Source organism: Mytilus galloprovincialis, chromosome 4 (assembly GCF_965363235.1).
Source record: "Mytilus galloprovincialis chromosome 4, xbMytGall1.hap1.1, whole genome shotgun sequence".
Taxonomy (NCBI): Eukaryota; Metazoa; Mollusca; class Bivalvia; order Mytilida; family Mytilidae; genus Mytilus; species Mytilus galloprovincialis.
Window position 1 is genome coordinate 433,537 of NC_134841.1, and position 23,596 is coordinate 457,132.

At 32.0% G+C, this 23,596-nt stretch overlaps 1 protein-coding gene across 2 annotated transcripts in view; it reads right to left on the bottom strand.

Moving 5' to 3' along the window:
• LOC143071075 (zwei Ig domain protein zig-8-like) overlaps nt 1–23,389 on the bottom strand; it is a 50,654-nt gene extending 27,265 nt beyond the window's left edge. Inside the window, exon 1 of one of the 2 annotated variants that reach the window (XM_076245152.1) lies at nt 22,787–23,389. In XM_076245152.1, coding sequence (XP_076101267.1) covers nt 22,787–22,853 — 67 coding nt within the window. In that variant the 5' untranslated portion in view covers nt 22,854–23,389. Of the gene's footprint in view, nt 1–22,341; nt 22,400–22,786 lie in introns of those variants that run through there. The other variant, XM_076245153.1, reaches the window with a different exon arrangement.
• Between the last annotated feature and the right edge of the window lie 207 nt (nt 23,390–23,596).

Genomic DNA, 23,596 nt, shown 5'->3' on the forward strand with positions numbered 1-23,596 from the left:
AGTGCTTTTATATGTGTTTTTGGTTTTATGCATTGCTATGGCTGTTTTCTGTTGTATATTATTCTGTGATTTGTGATATGTATTGCGTTGGTGGAACATTGTTTTTTGTATATAGGTTTTTTGTCTATTGTGTTGCTGAGTACTGTCGTTTTTAAATGTTGTTTGGGCTATATTGTGGTGCGTGGTTACTGTCATTTTTATATGTGGTTTTGGGTACGTTGTGTTGGTAAAGTGATGGCTCTTATATATGTTTCTTTGTGATAAATTACGTTGCTAGAGTGTATCCTTTTTATTCGTGTTGTAAAGTACATTAGGTTGCTGGGTTGCGGATTTTTTAGTTAAAATTTGCAGTACATTTAATAGCAATCACTTTCATTTGTATTTTTTTCAGTACATTTGAGTGTTATTGGGGTATATTAGAGCAGACTTTTTAGTACATTTGAGTGGTATTGGGGTATATCAGAGCAGTCGTTTTAGTACATTTGAGTGTTATTGGGGTATATCAGAGCAGTCTTTTTAGTACATTTGAGTGTTTTTGGGGTATATCAGAGCAGTTTTTTTAGTACATTTGAGTGTTATTGGGGTATATCAGAGCAGTCTTTTTAGTACATTTGAGTGTTATTTGGGTATATCAGAGCAGTCTTTTAGTACATTTGAGTGTTATTGTGGTATATCAGAGCAGTCGTTTTAGTACATTTGAGTGTTATTTTGGTATATCAGAGCAGTCGTTTTAGTACATTTGAGTGTTATTGGGGTATATCAGAGCAGTCTTTTTAGTACATTTGAGTGTTATTGGGGTATATCAGAGCAGTTTTTTTAGTACATTTGAGTGTTATTGGGGTATATCAGAGCAGCAGTCTTTTTAGTACATTTGAGTGTTATTTTGGTATATCAGAGCAGTCTTTTAGTACATTTGAGTGGTATTGGGGTATATCAGAGCAGTCTATTTAGGGAGCTACCATTTGATTTTTATGGGGGGGGGGGGGGGTGGGGGCTAGGATGAAATTTGAAAAAAATAGGCAGGACAGGAGTTTTGAGTAAAAAAAAAGGCAGGATGAGACACTTTGCAACAAAAAAAGGCAGGATGACAATTTAGGTAAAAAAAAGTCAGGCTAAACTAAAAAAAAAAAAAGGCAGGACCGAATAGAGTGAAAAATAAAAAGGCAGGACAGAGATTATAACTAAACTAAAAAAAAATGCAGGACAAAATTTTTCATCCTAGCCCCCCCATAAAAATCAAATGGTAGCTCCCTTAGTACACTTGAGTGTTATTGGGGTATATCAGAGCAGTCTTTTTAGTACATTGGAGTGTTATAAGGGTATATCAGAGCAGTCGTTTTAGTACAATTGAGTGTTATTGGGGTATATCAGAGCAGTCTTTTTAGTACATTTCAGTGTTATTGGGGTATATCAGAGCAGTCTTTTTAGTACATTTGAGTGCTATTGGGGTATATCAGAGCAGTCTTTTTAGTACATTCGAGTGTTATTGGGGTATATCAGTCTTTTTAATAATATAGGTGTTCAAGTGATATATTATTTAAATTTCTCTAATTCTTCGTCAATTTATCCCTTTCTGCACCCAATGTATAAAAAAAGTTTAATTAACGTGTGGTTCGTTTGATCTCAGTTCTAAGACTTCATTGGTTAAAATCCGATTGTGACGTTGAATTTTCTTGTTTTCCTCTGAATCCTATTGTGACGGCATAAAAAAAGGCGATCATGCCTGATGACGTCACATAGAAAGAACACATCTTTTCTCAGATCAGTCGCAAAGAAGGAATAAGTTTGCCTGCGTATTGTTTGAAAATCATTAGAGAAACAGAATCCACCACCAAATCTCGTGTAATACGATATTTATCCACTCTCGACAGTTAAATTTTAAATTGAAAATTTAACTGTCTCGAGTGGATAAATATCGTATTACACTCGATGCAGTGGTAGAATCTATATATAACTTAATTGTAGGTCATTATAAATATGATGTATAATGTAGGTACATAATGTAATTCTAAAAATGATATATCATATAATTGTAAAATTTATATATATAGTCATCAGTTTTATATTTTGCAAGAAGAGATTAAATTTCAATTAAAGCAAAGAGTTATCATCGATCAAATGATGCTATATATTTTATGTTTCACTCAAGAGGTCGATCAAGTGTGAATGGTGTAGTATATCTATAATTGTATTTATTTTCTTATCGTGAGTATATATTTGATGTTGTCTGGTAGTACATTGAGTTAAATTTATAAGATTGTATTATTCATTTTACATTTCTACGGAAAATCTATTTGTAAAATGTAAAAGCTTATCATATTCCTTTTTGTAATGGCCATGATCTCAAAGGCATCGGTTATTTTATCTGATGTTTCACACAATAATTTAAAAGGATGGCTTCGTTAATGAAATACAGAAAACGATTCCCAGTTGACCAATTTTATGATTGATGTTTGTACCAAGGGCGATAAATAAGTTTTCTAAGTACTGACTTCATTGTCTGGTATTATTTTGATACATTGTAACTCACTGTTTTCTAACTACTGACTTCATTGTTGAATTTCGTTTTTTATAACTGTCTGTTGCCTAACTACTCACCTCATAGTTATATTGTTAAAACAATTACTTCTATAATTGTACATGTATCAACTAATTATCTTACATTTTAAATCACAGCAAAAATTTAGTAAGTTTGTTTTTAATACCACACTTAATCCGCCATTTTCTACATAAAAATGCATGTACCAAGTGAAGAATACGACAGTTGTTTGCTGTGTTTGAGCTTTAGATTTTCAAGCCTATTTAATAAGATACTTTTCGTTTAGAACTTTCCACGAAATTTAACTGTCATATTCTTCATTTGGTGCAAAAATTTTCTTATGTAGAAAATGGTGAATTAAACCTGGTTGTATAGCCAGCTAAACCTATCATTTGTACATGTGTGCCAGTTTCATGAAGTTCCATTGTATTGACAACAAATGTGTAAAAATGTCAAAATTAGGGGTACAGCATCAAACACCGTGTTTTTATATCAACAACTACAAGAACAATAAGGCATAGAGACAAAGCAAGTAGCAAACACAAAACATCAGACTACAACACAACAACGCAATGACAGAGTACCGAACGACGACAATTGAATCACTACAAAAACAAGCAAATATGTCAACAAAGACAAACTAAAAAGCATATATAAAAACAATTTGCCAACGCACTGACGGGATGTACAAGTACCGAGCCACGTCAAAATAGATATTGATAATAAAAAAAAACAGTAGAAGTAATATATTACAAAGACAAATAAAAGAATACTATGACACGTATTAGGATGGTAAACAACGTCAGTACCTATAATTTATACTTCAAGACCATCGTATTTTATTTCTGAAGTAGATACGGAATATTTATCAATAAAGTTTGTATCTACCTATGATTGTTTTAGAACATACCCTTGGTTCATCAACTTTCAGCTCAGACACTGGTGACATTTTACAGTCTTGGGTATCAGCTATAAGTTCTGGAATATCCATAGGTTGGAAAATGTATATCCAATATCCAGGTACAGTTGGTATATAGCTACTATGGTCGTGGAAATTGAAAATTTCAAAATTAAAATTTTCTCCTTTGTCATAGATTCTGGCGCTTATGTCAAATTTGAGATATAGGTCTAAAAATAAGGCAGAGTAAGTCGTATCTGTTTCGTTAATTTCACGATCTGTGGGATATATTAATGGAATGCAACACAGTTCGTTCCCATAGGAATGCCAACAATTTGTTGAAATGTCTACCTCTAAATTCAACAAATATGTTGCCAATGAGGATCTCCAGCTTACTGAACACTTGCTCCTCGTGAACCATGTTTTACCTTTTTGTTCACTATAAACAAAATATGCCGTTTGGTATCTCAGTTATAAATCGATAGCGTATGCTACTATTTTCATGTTGAAAAGCATTACGGGTCTTTTCTTTCAAGTTGTGAATATTTTTTCAATTCCACATGGGGAACCATACCAACAAACGACAACCATTGAACAACGGATTCCTGGCTTAGGACATGTGCATAAAAAATTGAGCGGATTTAAACTAGTTAGATGTCGTCACCTCCCATAACCTGGTACAGAGGAGCTACAGCTCAACCCGAGAACACATTACAAAACAATAAATGAAAAACAAATATGATGAGAGCAACAAACAAACAACAACCAATTACATGCTACTGACTTGGGACATGCACATATATATAGAATGTGGCGTTATTATCATCTTAGACTATTGTAATATTTTGTGGCGGTCAGTTTCATTGGTGGAGAAAGCTGGAATCCATAGAGAACCATCGGTCTTCTGTAGGAAATCAGTTAAGATTGGAGACTCGCACCTTCCATAATTCGAACTCACAACCTATTCGTTAACAGGCTATTTATAGAGTATTTCAAGTACTTAAACCACTCAGGCATCGAAGCCCCTAATACATGTACAAAAAGATTAATTTTGGTTTATAACAGTACGAACTGCACACATATTATAATATAAATATAGTATATATTCACGAAAATATAAATGATCCACATCGCAAGGGTATTCAGGTAGTACATTGTGATACTAACGAAAACATGTTTTACTGAAGTGCAAATATACTTTTAAAGATTGTATCACGGACAATAACACACTCAGGATTCTACTTCGTCAGAATTATCTCCCCATTACGCCAGTTCGTTTTCACAATGTAGAAATGGAAGCCATTGTAGGGATGACGCGCTACCAATTTTGCTCATGGAAACCGATAAATTTATCCACATTGTACCATTACGATCCTTATATGTCAGTTGTATTTTAAAATACAAATGTATCAACTAGCTAATGAGCATCAGTTAATGATCTTGTCTGCATTGTTTCAAATTAAAACTATTGTCTGCTCGGTTGTCAGGTGGAATTTTCGAAAATTCATAAACATTTAAAAAAAATTCTAATAAAAAAATTCGTGGAAGGGCAGACTAGATTTTTTTAGTGTATAAAGACTATAAACCCTAGTTTTCACACACAAAAAAATATATTTTTTCAAAGATATGCATTTTTATCATCCAACTTGAAAGTACTTTCAGTAAAAAAATAGCTATTCGAACACACCTTCTCTGTTTTTGTGACTCATTAGATAGGTATTTCACTTGACCCATATATTTCATCTTTTAATACTGTTATTTTTTGTGTTATAAAGTCAATCTGTAGCTTTGATATATAAAAATAATAGAATCTGAAGCGAGAACGATGTATGAAATAATATTACTTTGTACGAATCAAGACAAAATATTCAAATCAAACACGCCCTAACATAAAAAGGTGCACTCGATTTTCTCTTTTCGATACAATTGTTACCCATTTTTTGGAATTTTTTCTTGAGTCACATAATGGAAGAGCAGACACGAAAATTTTTGAACTAATAGATTGATATGTTTTCCGTCAGTGGTAATTTTTTCAAAAAAATCTGAGGTTATGCATTTTCTTCATCCAACTTGAAAGATACCCATGTCGTCGACTTGAAATCTAATTGTTCTGCTTAACCATGTACTAGATAAATTGAAAACTTATGCAAATGGTGTTTTTAAAATAAAACAGCTCGTAATTGAGAAGAAAATTGTAATTTTGTTTGTTTCTATTACCTTTTAAATTTTTTGTCACTATAGTAAACAATACAGTACACATTTATCGCCTTCTCTAACAAAGAGCTTCGATTCTTTTGTTCTATTTCAACCTGGTTTCCGACTGAACAGTTATTGATACTGTAAACATTACAATAATCATGTTGCCCACAGGTGTTAGTTTTCATTTATTTTCCATGCATGTCAAGACGGATATTTTGACAGCTGAAGTAGGATTTATTTTCTTGTTCATTAGTCCAACAACATGCACAAGATAACAACGATAATTGATAATAAATATAATTAATCTGCTTGACCAACATGTGTTTAAATATCAGTGGGTTTGATTGATGTACAGTTAGTACTGTACGTGTGGAATTTCTGTGGAAATTTTTAAACAACTTAAAACTATACCACTCCGAGAGTGAAATCTTCACATTATACAAAACGGGCAAAACAATAAAATTAGATAATCTCAAACAAGCTTTGTATCATCATACATTTATAACAGATGATACTTGATTTAGCCAAAGCACCAAAAGAGTTGACATTGACCCTGATTCTACACAAAGGAAAACATTTGGATATACATATTAAGATAAATATTGAAGAGGTCCACGACTTAAAAACACATTGACAAGATCCCCGACTAGGGATACATATATATATACTGACGAGTTCCCCGTCTTGCAACAAATATTGACGAAGTCATTCGACGTTGGACACACATTGACGAGGTCCCTGGCTTGGTACAAATACTAACAAGGTCCCGGAATTTGGGACAAATACTGACGGGGTCTACGACTTGGTACAAATATTGACCAGGTCTCCGACTTGTGACAAATGTGGACAAGGTCCCTAATTTGGGACAAATATTTACAAGGTCCCCGATTTGGGACAGGCACACGAACACTCGTGTTTCTAGATGTATTGATTTATTGTTCGAATTTTACGGGAAAAGACAAAAAAATATTTATCGTTACAAAAAGATTACCGGCCTAAAAAGGTTCAACGTACATCACCAAAAGATAACAATAAAATGAACATATGTTAATTATTTCGGATAACAGATATCATTAGTATGATCTCGATGTAAATCTATGCTGATTATAAACTTTATCATATGCTTAGGCCACACCAATTTGATTCCTTGTTCGACGGACCCGCCCGCACCTATTTTTTTCAAAACAGATTTTTTTTATTTTTTTTATATTCCCGCATCCGGAAATGTAATCATGTCCATTTCCCGCAAAGTTGTTTTTGTAAATATTATAAAAATATATCAACATTTGTTTTAAATCACAGATTAACCAGTATATAACGACTTTAAACATAAAATCACCCCACCACAAGGTGTAAATATCTGTGAGAATATGTGTTTCGGCATGAAACCTATTTATCCAAAGAGGAAGTGCTCCGAAATAAATTTATAACAGCACGGAAATACCTGTAAAGAACAAACAGTTGGTTTCTTTCCCCCCTTACTTATGTTCCCTATCAAAACATGTTCGCTGTTAGAATAAAGTACGAAGAACTTCTGAAGGATTTGCCTTCAACTGCAATTATATTGTATGCTGGCGAAACAAAACTATCTATAGCCACTGCATGTTTATGCACCTGTCCTGATTGATTCAGGGGCATGTCGTTCAGCAGTTATCGTTTGTTGATGTTGTTCATAATTTGGTATTTTCCTGTTTGGATATATATATATGTTGTGTACAAGTTATCATTTTGTACAAATTATAATTTGTACAAAAAAATTGTACAAATTATAATTTGTATTTTGACTTTGTACAAATTGTAATTTGTACAAAAAGTGCCTGTACAAATTACAATTTGTACAAAATTCGACCAAAATTCACTTATAACTTGTACAATAATTTATAGTATGGATTGTGTTATAAAAAATAATTGATACACACTATAGAACCTTCTAAACCGTATTTACAAAATGCAGAAACACCCAGAGACAGCAAATGTAATTGGTACATGCATACCAGTTAATTTATTATAGCCGAATAGAAATTGGTCCCTGTGATAATTCTGATAGAATAATAAAAAATGGCCTCAGTGACAATTCTGATAGACTTATAAAAAAAGCCTCATTGAAAATTCTGATAGTATTATAGAAATTGGCCCCACTCAGAATTCTGATAGTATTATTGAAATTGGCCTCAGAGAAAATTCTGATAATATAATAGAAATTGGCCTCGCTAAGAACTCTGATAGTATAATAGAAATTGGCCACATTGAAAATTAAGATAGTATTATAAAAATTGGCCCCTCTCAGAATTCTGATAGTATAATAGAAATAGGCCCCAGTAAAAATTCTTATAGTATAATAGAAATTGGCCTCTGTGACAATTCTGACAAAATAATAAAAATTGGCCTCAGTGACAATTCTGATATCTGCCCTAGTGACAATTTTGATAGTATCATAGAAATTGAAGCAATTAGGATAACACTAACGTTGAAAAACAAATCATATGTGCCAGGAACCGTGCGCTGTCTGACTAACAGATCCAAGACGAATCACCATGAAAACGAAACAGAAATTATAAGAACTTGCTATAGTGTATAATGTCAGTATGATCGCACCACAACTAATCCTCGATATATTTGTCTAATACTTGAATCTGGAGAATTTTGGTACAGTATTTGAACTGCTATAGGAATTTTTTTCACAGCAACATTAGTGCACTTCCATATTCGCTATAAAAGCAGGAAAGGATTTTTTTTAATTTTGGGGACATTTACGAATGTGAAAAGCAAATGATTCAAGAGTTATTCCCATTGCCATAATTCACTCACATACTCAAACAAATGATAAAGAAATATTTCTGTATGTTGTTAATATAAAGGTTGAGTGTGTGGTCATGGAATACAACTTCTTTGGTGTGTATCAAGGCTTTTATATAACAAGATCCATACCATAAATTATTGTACAAGTTATAAGTGAATTTAAGTCAAATTTTGTACAAATTATAATTTGTACAAGCACTTTTTGTACAAATTACAATTTGTACAAAGTCAAAATACAAATTACAATTTGTACAATATTTTTGTACAAATTATAATTTGTACAAAATGATAACTTGTACACAACATATATAAATTAGACCGTTGGTTTTCCTGTTCGAATTGTGTACGCTAATAATTTTGGGGTCCTTTATAGCTTGCTGTTTGGTCTGTATCAAAGCCCTGTGTAAAAGGCCGTACTTTGACCTGTGTTTGTTATAATCAGGTTGAGAACAATCCTCCCTCAGAAAGGGGTCATTTTATTGATGTAGAAAAGAAAATAGAAATACCAAGGATTTGTATAGTTCTTCTATACAAAACCTTTGAAAACTTAGAATTTTGTACTCAAAAAGAGGAGAGTTGCATCATATTTTAAACAACTTTTTCTAAAAGAGGGGTCCACTTATTTTGAATAATATTAAACTGTTAAAGTAAATGTGTTAACATGGTTAAAGTCCAGGAATATTACAAAATTCTTGGACATGTTTTGACCACTTAATACCAGATAGATATATATATATAGTTCTTTGAGAAAATATGAGCTCTTTTATACAAACAAATATATTATAACTTATATTGATTCCTCATAAAACATGTAAAAGGAATATTTATAGCATTAAGGGGTTGCCCCAAAACTGATTATGACTTGAATGGAGAATTGTCTCATTGTCAGTCACACACACATAGACCAGATTTAACTATTTCTTGGTGAACAGGGAAAAAATACATCAGAAATTAAAGAAATGTCAACGTACAAGTGATAAATCAAGTTTAATATTGTCAAAATTTACTTTTTAATGTTTACAAAAAAAAATTATAATCGCTCGCCTTTACTTTTCAAGCTTCGCCTCAAAAATTTGCAAATTAAATATTTTTTTATTAAAATTTTCAAATCGCTCGCTCGCCCAATATTTTGGAGTCCAAAAATCCGTAGAACAAGAAATTAAATTGGTGTGGCCTTAGTAGTAAATACAATAGTTTTGAATATTTGATAAATAGCCTGCTGTTTAATCCATATCGCGCAACTTTGATGCACACCCTTTATCACAATTTATTGAATGACGTCATTGTTTGGTATGTACATGTGACGTCACGAACGTCGTTTTCATAGTTTTGGCACACTAAATGCAACTATAATAAATACAAAACACAAAAAAATACAATAATAAACAATTATTTTTTAAAACAACAGCACGCAAATTGTAAGGTAACCTAGGTGCTTTGGATAAGTAATTTAAAACAAGACAAAAGTAGAACTGAAGGTAACCTAGTGCTATAGATGAGAAAACAGTTAATATAATATAACTCTCCTGTTGAAATATATGATAAAGCGTATAAAACATGACAAAATCCGTATCACATGCCGTATCACCCTCGACCGATATCATCCCTCGGGCATAAAGGCCCTTGGGCTGATATTGGTGTCTCGGGATGATATGACATATGATACGGACTTTGCCATGTATTATTCTCTATATAACGATCTTGAATTCTATACAATAAAACAGTTAACAGTTTTATTCGAACATCATATATAGAGACGCTAGTACAATTCTAAAATTTCCAAAACACGACGCAAAGACCCAAAGATATGCCTAAAATAAAAATAGTTCTTTGCAATATGAACTGGCACAATTTTAAAATTCCAAAATGACATCAGTTAAGATGGACTAAGATGTTACACAACTGGGTGGAAATACATTCCCAATAAACAATACTGACCGATCTAAGCTGGTATAATCACAACGGTATTTAAATATCTCAAATAAATAAGTTAAATAAAGATTAGAAAAATAGTTAGAAATTTGGACTAAGGTTAAATAAATGAACGTGACTGCGTACTTGTACAAGACTTGGGATCAATTACATTGGAATGTAATTAATTAAATTACACATTACATTGCAAAAATGATCAATTACATTAATTACACATTACACAGTTTTTGAAATGTAATTAATTAAATTATAATTACTTTACTAAAGTTATTAATTAAATTACACATTACATTTCATCATGATATTTTTTAACAATATTTTACATGTATATATAATGCATGTGTAAAATATTCATGTAAGCAACGGTGACCTATAGTTGATAATGTCTGTGTTATTTTGGTCTTTTGTGGATAGTTGTCTCATTGGCAATCATACCACATCTTCTTTTTTATAGTTCAAGCGTTGCATTGGATAACCATTTAATATAGTTATTTTAATGTTTTGTCATTTAGTCTGAATCTGTCTTGTCTGAAAACAGCAATTGTAAATAGTCTTTCGACAGGAGCTAATGTGCTAGATATTGCTTGATCAGAACATGGAAGTTTTATGATTAATAGAAAATCATCATATTGATAGGATTGAGAGGGAATTCGTTCCAATTCATCGAGGGGTATTTTGATATCTCAGAAATGAACTCATTTGAATTTAACATAATATGAATAAACTTAAATAAATGAATTAAAAATATTTTTTTTTATTTTACTTTAAAAATATTAAAACTTGTGCTAGTCACAATATTAAAAATAATTTTTAGTACATACAATGTACATGTATATAATTGGCCTAACTATTAGCAATGCTTTGCTAATTAGATGAAATACATGTAATAGTGGCATTGCCCCTGGACATTTTAATCTGATTAATTGCTGTTTGTTTTTACAGCTGTTAATCTTTATTTCTATAATCCTTTTGTATATAATAATTTGACAAAATGATTTTAAATTCTAAAAAACTCTAAGAAAGATGTTTCACAGTGACACATTTTTTTTGTTTATGTTTAACAAGGTGATGCATTACTTATCAACCTATATAGTTAAAAGATCTTTCTTAAAAACTGAAAAACACTTATACATTGTATATGATTCTCACATTTTTTAAATTATAAGACTATTCAAAAAAATCTGTAAGTCAAATAAATGATAAAAAAAACTTCAGAATAAATTACAGACTTCATATATTTAAAAAGCATGTTATATCAATATTTGAAAAATACACATAATTTTTCAATTTATATTACCAAACACCTAAAAACCTTATCTTTAACACTATAAATTTAAAGTACAGTGTAATTGAAATGCAATTCAAAAGTAATTGAGCATAACATGCCTTTTTCAATGTAATTAATTAAATTACCATTACATGTAATTAAAAAAAATGCTCAATTACACATTACATTGAAAATTGTAATGCATTACACTTAATTACAATTACATTTTTAATTACCCCATCCCTGACTTGTACATCCCTACCAAATGAATAGAACCCTTTTATTCAAACGAGTATATTTATTAAGATAAAATAGAATTGTAAGAGTCCATTAAGGAAGCCGGTGTTACTCATTGTGGTCTATGATTGTGATGGTAAGGTTTTGGGGATCAGCTTGGGCGTGCCCAGGGGATCTCAAATAACGATCGACTTACGGGGAGGTCGGGCTTGCAGGTGTAGTCACTTAGGTGACCATTCATACGTTTGTTGAAAGACTGTTCTGTCTCGCCAACATACTGCATGCCACATCGACACTGAAGAAGGTATACAACATTCTGGGTTTTGCAAGTTACATTACAAAATATAGTGTACACAAGTGAAGTGGCAAGTAAATGTTAAAAGTATTCAGTATTTGTTGGCAAGTCAGACATCGTCTGTTACCACACGACTTGCAAACATAATAACATTAACGGTACCAATTTTTCTGCACCAGATGCGCATTTCGACAAATAATGTCTCTTCAGTGATGCTCGTAGCAAAAATAATTTATGATATACAGCAAAAAAACTCCTGATTTAAGACATACAGATACAGAATGTTGTGGGGATAAAAAAAAAGCGGGCTATCAACCTTTTCCATAACTTTGGACAGTTGTATAACATCCAAACATAAGAACAATGTTAGTTGTTTAACAAGCTGAAGTCGATATCCAGTAACTCCATAGAGTAAATGTGAGCTTTGACCAAAACGATATCTAAGCTGAACTATTGCAAGTTTTACATTGCCAGACAAATTTTCTAATTGAAGGCGGACATTAATCATGCATAGTTCAGTGAAAGGTAAGCATGCATATTTAATACATTCATCCTATCAGTAAACATTAATAATTAAATCATAACAATCGATGATGGATAGCATATTTACAGACCACAATCACGTGATCTATAGGAAGTTCTGTTTACCAATTAAACAATAGATACGTAGACATTGGTTGGGTATTGAAATAACGTACCATGAACAGATCTGATAAAATAGTGCGATCTCTGTTAAAATACTGCGAAATTGGTTCTTCTGTTATATATTTAACGTTGTTCTACTTGTACAAAATGCGATCTCTTTATTGTATAATTATTATTTATAAGATAACATAAAATTATGATTAAAAAAAAAGAGTCCATGACGAGCAAAAAAAAGTTAAGACAAACAACACACAAAAAATTGACAAAAAAATATAAAATCCTTATGAAATAAAAATGTTCTTTTTATATTCTCAACATATGGCGGATTCTTCAGGGGAAAAATTATAAAAAGTATAGTATTGTCGCAGTTACTCTATAAAAATAAATATTACTATTGTGTAGCGGGGTTCAATTAGGGTTTTTTTCATTAATCTAACCCTTCCTCTTTTAACTTTTGATTATTGGAATAACAAACAATAATAAATTTTGGTCCCAAGTAGAAATGGCGTTTCTTAATACTTTTTCCTAACTTGTTTACCCTTTTGCAAGTCGAATAATATACATTCAAAATAAGTTCCTTTATTATTTCTAAAATTATGTATAAGTGATGCAATGATTTACTGTGCTGATTTCCCACATATGAATATACGTATAAAGTGAATTTGATTTATTTTGCTGATTTGAACAGGAATATACGTATACAAGCGAGGCAATGTTTTACTGTACTTTTTGTAAATCGTTCCATGCGAAAACAATAATAGAAATGTGACATTCATATAATTTAAAAGTTCAAGGCATCTAGAATTTTCACTATCCTCTGATTTAAACCACAATAATGCAGACATAATACTAGTATAGTTCCTTGGTTGCTTTACTGATACCGTTATATCGTTTCCCAAACTTGCATCAAATTCTTTCGGTATACTTATGTTCTCTCTTTCTTATTATTTTATTACATGTATTTTGACAATCTTCTTAAGATCAAACAACTGTAACTCCTACACTATCATTGTATATCTGTGTACCTAATTAACAACAACTGTAGATATAAACTTAGTCATGCTAACATGCTACAAATGTTTAGTTACTTTGTCACGCTTAAACATGTAATATGCGACAGTTAAATGTTTGTGAATTCGTCACGGTGACATGCTACAATTATTTAGTTACTTCGTCACGCTTACGCATGTTACATGCGACAGTTAAATGATTGTGAATTCGTCACGGTGACATGCTACAATTGTTAAGTAACTTCGTCACTCCTACATTTATGTTTGTGAATTTGTCATGCTTACATGTTGCTACAAATGTTAAGTTACTTCGTCACGCTTACATGTTGATACAATTGTTTAAGTTTTTTTGTCATGCTTACGCATGTTACATGCGACAGTTGAATGTTTATAAATTCGCCACGCTTACATGTACATGCTACAATTAATCAGTTACTTATTTTTGCTTTTTGTGTTTTTATCTCATATTTATGTATCAGTATGTTTTTAACTTGTAAGATGCTTAAAGAACTTTCGTGCTAGCCTGCATGTTTATATACTGATATTAATACTAACTCTTGCTTTATATATTTAATATTTTGTGTGCATGACTTGATATGTATGTTTTGTTATGTCGGTTTTAAAAGCTCTTCTTCTTCAGAGTGCATGTTTGTACTTGCAATGATTATACCGACTCTAAATAAAGCTTTATGTCTTATGTCTTCGTCACGATTAAAAGAAGAACGAAAGGTACCAGAAGGAGAGTCAAACTCATAAATCAAAAAAAAAAAAACTGACAACGCCATGGCTAAAATTGAAACAAACAAACAATAGTACACATGACATGACACCATTGTTTTCTATAACGCTAGAGCCGAACGTGTAGGACAACAAAAATCGCCCTTATTCATATATGACAAGATGGTTTACCAACGACTTTCTCTATTTCATTCATGAGCACAAATGGACGTAACCAATGGTATGGTTAAGTTCATTGTTAAAGACAGTAAGATGATCTATAGTTGAGTACAGTAACGTCGTTTGGTTTCTGGTGGTTAGTTTATTTAACTGTCAATCATGCCAGAGCAATCATACCACATCATCCTAGTATTTTTATATTATTTATATACAAGTCTTACAGACATTCGGTTCTAAAACATTTATTAGATTATGATTTATATGTAGTCATTAATTCCGCACATTATAAATTTCGTACGGGATAGGCAAAACCTGTCTAATATATTTCATCACGTTATTACTAGTAGTAGAGATTTCTTTTTTATTGCTTTGTTATGGATTCTTGGTTTGATATATTATGTAAGAATATTCAAAGTAAATAACCAAAGGAAATATAATATAAACATATTAACGGAAAGAAAATAAATAAGAAAATATATTTATCACCCACATATTTATGAGAGCACAGCGCAGTGTAAGGAATATACACTTTAAAATAAAGGAGAACACAGACCAAATCACACATAATCAGCAACTATAGGTCATATACGGCCTTCAACAGTGATCAAAACCCATAACGTACAGCATCAAACGATAACGCCTGGCCTTGCGGTCATTAAAAATTTCGAGCACTATTTTTGTACTCAGACTCAAGAATCAACCAATCAAAATACTGGATTTTGTGTTTCGAGCACTTATTTTGTACTCGGAGTACTGAGTAAAGTTTTATGACCAAGAGCCCTGAATTACAGACACCTGGAGTCGATTTCACAAAAAAAAAACTTACGACTAAGATTCATCGTAAGTATACTGAATTGTTCATGACTTAAGATCAATCTAACTCGTAAGTTTTTTTTTTGTTAAACCAACTCCTGACTCCTACATTTTTTTTAACAGCCACATACATATTGTGGCTATGTTGAAATATGTTTGTAGTGGTTCAACCCTACTCCTTACATTGGACAGTACAACATATCATGAAAAAATTGTAAAATTCAGTTGGAAAGGGATAAGCTCATCAAATCGAATCAAAGCAGAAAAAATAACCGCACATGGTAGGGTATTTAGACATTCCCACAAAAAAAACACTAAGTGCAGATCTGGCCCGTAACTACTAGTTAAAATATCGTGTATCTTATACTAATATAAGCTGCATGAGATTGGGATACCAGTTATAATGATATCCAAGGTTAATGTTAATGACTGGATAATACTTAAAAGAAGAAGAAAATACACTATATTCATATTCAAAAATCTTCACATTCAACCTGGACTAATTCTATCCTAAGTTTTCCCAGAATCTAGATAAAAAAAACGTAAAAGAAATTCGACTTCATTTTTCTTTAAAGATCTTTAAGCAGTTGTAATAATCTACTTAGGAAGTCGATATACCTTATACTTAGGAAGTAGATACCTTAGACTTAGGAAGTAGATACCTTAGACTTAGGAAGTAGATACCTTATACTTAGAAAGTAGATACCTTATACTTAGAAAGTAGATACCTTAGACTTAGGAAGTAGATACCTTAAGACTTAGGATGTAGATACCATAGACTTAGGAAGTAGATACCTTATACTTGGGTGGTGTTCTCGAAAGTATCCTAAGTTATAGATAAGACCAATAGACCACTTTCGAGTTCATCCGTCACCGGAAAAAAACTCGTCAATTAGACGCGCCTTTATGACGTCATTTACCAGATAGAGAGGATCGCCTGTATCCCTGCACTATTAACGTTTATCAAGCGTCTACGTGATCGTCATTGTGCAGAATAAACTAGAAATAATATTTGTTTTGCAAGTACCTAATCACAATTCCCTAATGACAGCAGTGCTGATTGTCAAATATATAAGAATTTAATTTGCCGAATAATTCGTGCAATATAGAATTATAGTTTTTCAACCACTAGCTCAACATTGGAGCGGAAGTGACGATGCCCCTAAACGCACAAATGATGATCACTAAAACCAGAGTTTTTGACGGAAATGCATCGAACTCGAAAGTTGTCTATTTTAGGATGTTTTTTTATGGATTTTACTGAATACTTTTTACTGGTACTTTTTTGTCAAAATACGCATACAAAGAAATCTTAAACATCTTTATAGCAAGATGGTACATCATGATGAAATTTCCAAACGATAAAATTATTTTACAATATACGTATTCGTCGATTCGGTCAACAAGAAAGGATAAAACAAACTATGGGTCAATATCCGCTTGTTTTCCAATATAAACGGCTTTGAATGGTCGAATGTAATTTACCTAATAGTTCTGACAAATTGGTTGATTAAAAGCACGTTAGCCTAGTGCCACATTTTGGCAGATAAAAAGACGGTATGCTAATTAGTACTGACTACTTATATCCAGGAGATGACGTGTGATGCATGTCGTTCACTCTTGTTAAAATGATAAGACGCATACTTTTATAACGCGCTAAAACTAACTGGTATAGTGATAAATGTAACGATGGATTGAAAATAGTTTATGTTGTACAATACAAACGACATAAGTTAAAAAAATTTAGATTCACATTTTTTTATTTTATTTTTATTTATTCTGTTTATGTATTTGATACATATCGTTAAAAGTGTTTTTTTAATAATCAAACAACTAGCGTGTTTTTTGATTTTTAAAACATAACCAAATATTCAATAACAAATTAATATCTTATCTTAGAATATTTCACGATATGTATTGTAAAACATTTTCTTCCGCTTGAAAATGCTATTGAATTGTATAATGTGTTCTCTTGAATATATCACGTATGTACTGATACCAAAATTTTGTTTGTAATTTATGCAGACAGCACTTGTAATGAATATTTAATAAATATAGTAAGTAAGTCTTTTTACTCGTGTCACTAATAGTGATAGTAACAATATATTATTTAGTCCATTAGGAACTCCTCTGAATTATAGCAATCGCATCACGCAATAGTGCCATACTCTATAGTAATCACTATACACAGAGCACGTAATGGACTGTATAACATATAATGCCTATCGATTTAACCATGTCTTGGGACAAGTCGTCTTATGTAATTTACTATAGTAATAAAGCAGAAATGAACAATTGTTTTCTATAATTTGTTATTTTTGCCAATTACATTTTTTTATAACTGTCATATATATAGTGAGTAAAGGAACATGGCGAATATGTGTGTCATATATATAGTGAGTAAAGGAACATGGCGAATATGTGTGTCATATATATATAGTGAGTAAAGGAACATGGCGAATATGTGTGTCATTTATATAGTGGGTAAAGGAACATGACGAATATGTGTGTCATATATAAAGTAAGTAAAGGAACATGGCGAATATGTGTGTCATATATATAGTGAGTAAAGGAACATGGCGAATATGTGTCATATATATAGTGAGTAAAGGAGCATGGCGAATATGTGTGTCATATATAAAGTAAGTAAAGGAACATGGCGAATATGTGTGTCATATATAAAATAAGTAAAGGAACATGACGAATATGTGTCTCATATATAAAGTAAGTAAAGGAACATGGCGAATATGTGTGTCATATATATAGTGAGTAAAGGAGCATGGAGAATATGTGTGTCATATATAAAATAAGTAAAGGAACATGGCGAATATGTGTGTCATAGATGGTAAGTAACCTATAGACCCGAAATCAGATGCCTCGTTCACACGGACATTTAATTCGAATTGAATTCGAATCAAATGCGAATCGAATTCGCTTATCGCGTTCACACACTCTTCTTTTTAAATTCGAATTGATTCGAATTGGCTAATTCGAATTATCCAATTTGCAAATAGAAATACGCTTTTGTGAATACGAATTAAAAGTTAACGTCGTTTGGACAGTTTAGCGAATTTCACTCGCATTGAAATTCGAATTAGAATTGACGATAGGACGTAAAACGTTTCGAATGCGAATAAAACTAATTCGAATTGGTTAATGCGAATCGAATTCGAATTAGCGTGTGAACTCAGCATTAATATAACAACAGGCCAGAACTATAGGGGCAGATGTTTACAGAGAGCAGAACAGATAGATGTTTAGTTATGGCATATATTTTAAGCTTGCAGGACAGGACTTTTAGGAAGGGTGGTGTATAGGGAATAGCTATAAGGAGTGCCCTTGAAGAACTGTGTGGAGTGATTGGTGTACAGAACAGGACTGTTAGGGGAGATGGGTGTTCATGGAAGGACTGTTAGGGGAGATGGGTGTTCATGGAAGGACTGTTAGGGGAGATGGGTGTTCATGGAAGGACTGTTAGAGGAGATGGGTGTTCATGGAAGGACTGTTAGGGGAGATAGGTGTTCATGGAAGGACTGTTAGGGGAGATGGGTGTTCATGGAAGGACTGTTAGGGGAGATAGGTGTTCATGGAAGGACTATAAGGAATGCCCTGGGAAGAATTATGTGGAGTGATTGGTGTACAGAGCAGGACTGTTAGGGGAGATGGCTGTTCATGGAAGGACTGTTAGGGGAGATGGGTGTTCATGGAAGGACTGTTAGGGGAGATAGGTGTTCATGGAAGGACTATAAGGAATGCCCTGGGAAGAATTATGTGGAGTGATTGGTGTACAGAGCAGGACTGTTAGGGGAGATGGCTACGTGTACAGGGAATGACTATAAGAAGTGTGTGCACAGGGCATGACAGATAGTTAATGGAATAGATTTAACTAGCGCTCCTCTATTTATGGCAAGATATGACATTATAACATGAAGTTTTCAACTCGAAACCAGAATATATCTCTTCGCTTGAGCTTTCCTTGGCGTCAGATAAGTCTCTTAAGTTTTTCAGAACAAAAGGTCCACAATGTTTAAGAGAAAGCGACAGGTAATTACTAAAATGAAATAAGGCTGTCGTATAATTGGAAACAAAGTAAAGATTTACATTTAAGTTTTTCATGTTTCAAATGAATGCACGAATGTTCCATTTACTATGTCACATATGATATATCACTTGAGAATGTAATAACGGTCAAATAAATACCAGATAAACATGATAAAGGCATACTGGACTTTATAGATTTTGTTTTAATTAAACTTAAAGATATACAAGTAGTTCAGGTTATGTTTCAATAATGGATTTAGGATAACTGAAGACTTGTAATTGTTCTTGAGTAAAAAGGTCAGTCAAATCAGCCGAATATAATGTACAGATTTAATTTGACGCAAAGTTTTCCTATTATCGTCTAATTTAAGTCAACATTGTGGAAAGAACAATTCCGAGGAATTATTGGTATTCAACAATAAAACTTATTTAAAAACGTTTATAATGGTTATAATGTAAAACCCACATACGTTTCACTGTCGCTTTGTAAACACAAAGATATCAGTTGTAATATATATTTGTCCGGCCAAATGTATAATGATGAAGATATAACATCGTGTTTTGAAGGTTTTGAATGAAGCACGGGTTGTTTTAAAATATATTGTCTAACTTCGTTTTATGAAAGAAAAAAAAAACTCATTCTTATATAAAAAAAAAAAACCAACATACATTTGATTCAGATTTTTTTTATTCTAATATTCTAAAGGAACTTGGGTTTAGGTGGGGGGAGCAAAAATGATTCTCTCTTTTGTTGTTCTGCCTATGAATTTCCTGTAAGAGAAATAGTCGGGCCAATCATTATTGGCTTCATCTATGATTTCAAAAGATCCTGAATTTATAGTTTCTGTGAAGTTTGGTTAAAGTAAGGTCCTCATATATGATTATGCACCATTCTTCATTTAAATTGTTCGGCAATTTTTAATTCATATGAAATTTGAGAAGGGCAGGCACGTGTTACCTGTACTAAAAAGGAGGATTGTGTTTTCGATAAAAAAAAATTAGAAAAAAATGTATATTAGATACAACAAAAAAAGGGGGGATACCCAAACCCTGGTGTCTTATTCCCAGTCCAGGCATATCAGTATGTTCCTAGATCTGCGTTGTAGTATAACTAAAAAATAATGCATTCAAGCAAGTTTGATATAGTATTTTTTCCGAATGCATTTTGCCTCCATAAGTTTAATGGGGGTAAATCATCAATTTCACTTTAATTTCAGGCTTATTCCTCACAGTAAACATGTATACTCTATTGTTCTGGAATCACTCCTAAAGACATTTGTTTAAGGCAATCACATTCTCCCTGGATTTCTCTATGACATCTTTAAATATGAATCACGATCTCCAATTCTCAACACGTCCATTGCATACGCGTGTGTGTTATCCGACACCGCGTGGGTTATCCTCATCCGGGACACTTTCCACGTCATATGACACTTTTATTGATATTGAATACTTGCGCATCCGCAGACGAATGGTCGGACGAATAGACACTCAGTCCGTATATATTAATTGTATAGAATAATGTTCCATCTTGAAGGCATGTAATTAAATCCCAGGCAAAATAAAGACTAAATTTGAACTCGTACATTGTTTCAAGAATTCATAAATTCTTCACGCCTTCGTGTGCAGAATTTTGCTCGCTGTATTGACGACAAATTGGTGGCCTTCAACGGTTTTCTGCTTTTTGATCGGGTTGTTGTCTCTTTTAAAACATTCCTCTTTATTCATTCTTAATAAATTTATTCATATTTTCAAAGTGGCCGAAATAAGCACATATAATATATAATATAACAATTCAAACGTTCTCTATATTGAGATACGATCATAGATTGACATATCTGTTTGAAACTAAAAGATCCAACAAGACCTCCCACCTTCCAGGTTTCTCAAGAAATACCATGTATTATTTATTTATATATATATATATATCATGAACATTGAATAATATACATAAAACATGCATAGCAAAATAAAATAATAAGCACACCATTACTAAATTGTTTTCCTAGTTTCATACAATTTGCAGTCTACGGCATAGAAGAATGGTAACTTTGACTTTCAAACATTTTTTGGACCTGAATACCAGTTCACCAAAGTTGTATAAAGGCCTCCAATTTGTACAAAGCCTCCAATTTGATAGTTATGTATAAAGCCTCCAATTTGATAGTTTTGTATAACGCCTCAAATTTGTACAAAGCGTCCAATTTGATAGTTTTGTATAAAGCCTCCAGTTTGTATAAAGCCTCAAATTTGTATAAAGCCTCCAGTTTGTATAAAGCCTCAAATTTGTATAAAGCCTCCAGTTTGTATAAAGCCTCAAATTTGTATAAAGCCACTAATTTAATAGTTTTGTATATATATATATATATATATATATATATATATACAGCCGCCAATTTGATAGTTTTGTATAAAGCCTCCAATTTGATAGTTTTGTAAAATTGCACGAGTCCAGAAGATGAATGAAACATTATCTAGAATAGGCAACAATCATATCTAGACTGGAAAACAACCATATACGTAAATATGTATATATATATATATAGAGAGAGAGAGGGAATTAGCTAAGGACCACCTCCGGGAGCGGGATTTTCTCGCTTGTTATATGTACTTTGGTCGGATTGTTGTCTCCTTTTGACATAGTCCCTATTTCCATTATCAATTTTATGATAGACACATGTCATTTATTTTGAATACATTTAAAATATACGAAAATTACACCTCAGTCTACTTCGCAGGTAAATAGATATTAATTTTTAGAAGTCTTACCTAATACTTGTATAATCCATGGTATGATCATAAAGTAGTCTTAACTTATACTTGTATAATCCATGGTATGATCATAAAAAAGTCTTACCTAAAACTTGTATAATCCATGGTATGATAATAAAGAAGTCTTACCTAAAACTTGTATAATCCATGGTATGACAATAAAGAAGTCTTACCTAATACTTGTATAATCCATGGTATGATCATAAAGAAGTCTTAACTTATACTTGTATAATCCATGGTATGATCATAAAGAGTCTTACCTAAAACTTTTATAATCCATGGTATGATAATAAAGAAGTCTTGCCTAATACTTGTATAATCCATGATATGATAATAAAGAAGTCTTGCCTAATACTTGTATAAATTTAATACATGGTATGATAATAAAGAAGTCTTACCTAATACTTGTATAATCTATGATATGATAATAAAGAAGTCTTACCTAATACTTGTATAATCCAGGGTATGATAATCCACAGGTAGTAACTTATTTCACATAACATATCCATCTGTCAAATCTTCAATATTATCATTATATAACCCTTCACATTTATAGCTAAATTTCCTGTACATTTATCGTTGATATATTACCATTAGAATTCGGCATAAGATTTCCGGAGACACTTTATTTGCAATGTTCATGAATAGAAAATAACAATTTCTAAATATTTGATGACTTTATAATTAGAACCGTTACAGATCATTTGTTATATCCAATAGGATAATCTAGTATCCCATGTGAGAAATGTAATTAGATGATTAATAACAAGTTATTATATTTGATAACTTCTCGTAACACATGACCGATAAGAATTCAATATCAGATATTTTAAGACGATATGCTCGATTGATTTAATTTATTGAGTAACTGCGATAAACTCTAATCACACACATCAGAATTCCTATATTCCTGTTTCACAACGATGTATTAAGTGGACGATTCCTCTTTAAATAGCAGATCATACGGTAGCACAAAAATAATTAAAAACAGCCAACTGAATGTTTAGTGACTGTGCATGCCGATATTCCATTTAGAAATGGCAGAGAAATAGACTATGTGGATGTTTAATTTACTTATGTATAATATTGTTTATGACAACGTGTTCCGTTAATAACGCCTGTAGTCGTATTTATGTCTTCTACTATAGTAGTTAGCTATCGCGTGGTTCTGTTACTACACGTTCATCTATATGTTACTTATGAGAAACAATTAATGAATGAAAATCATTATTCAATTTATCTTTAGTCATGC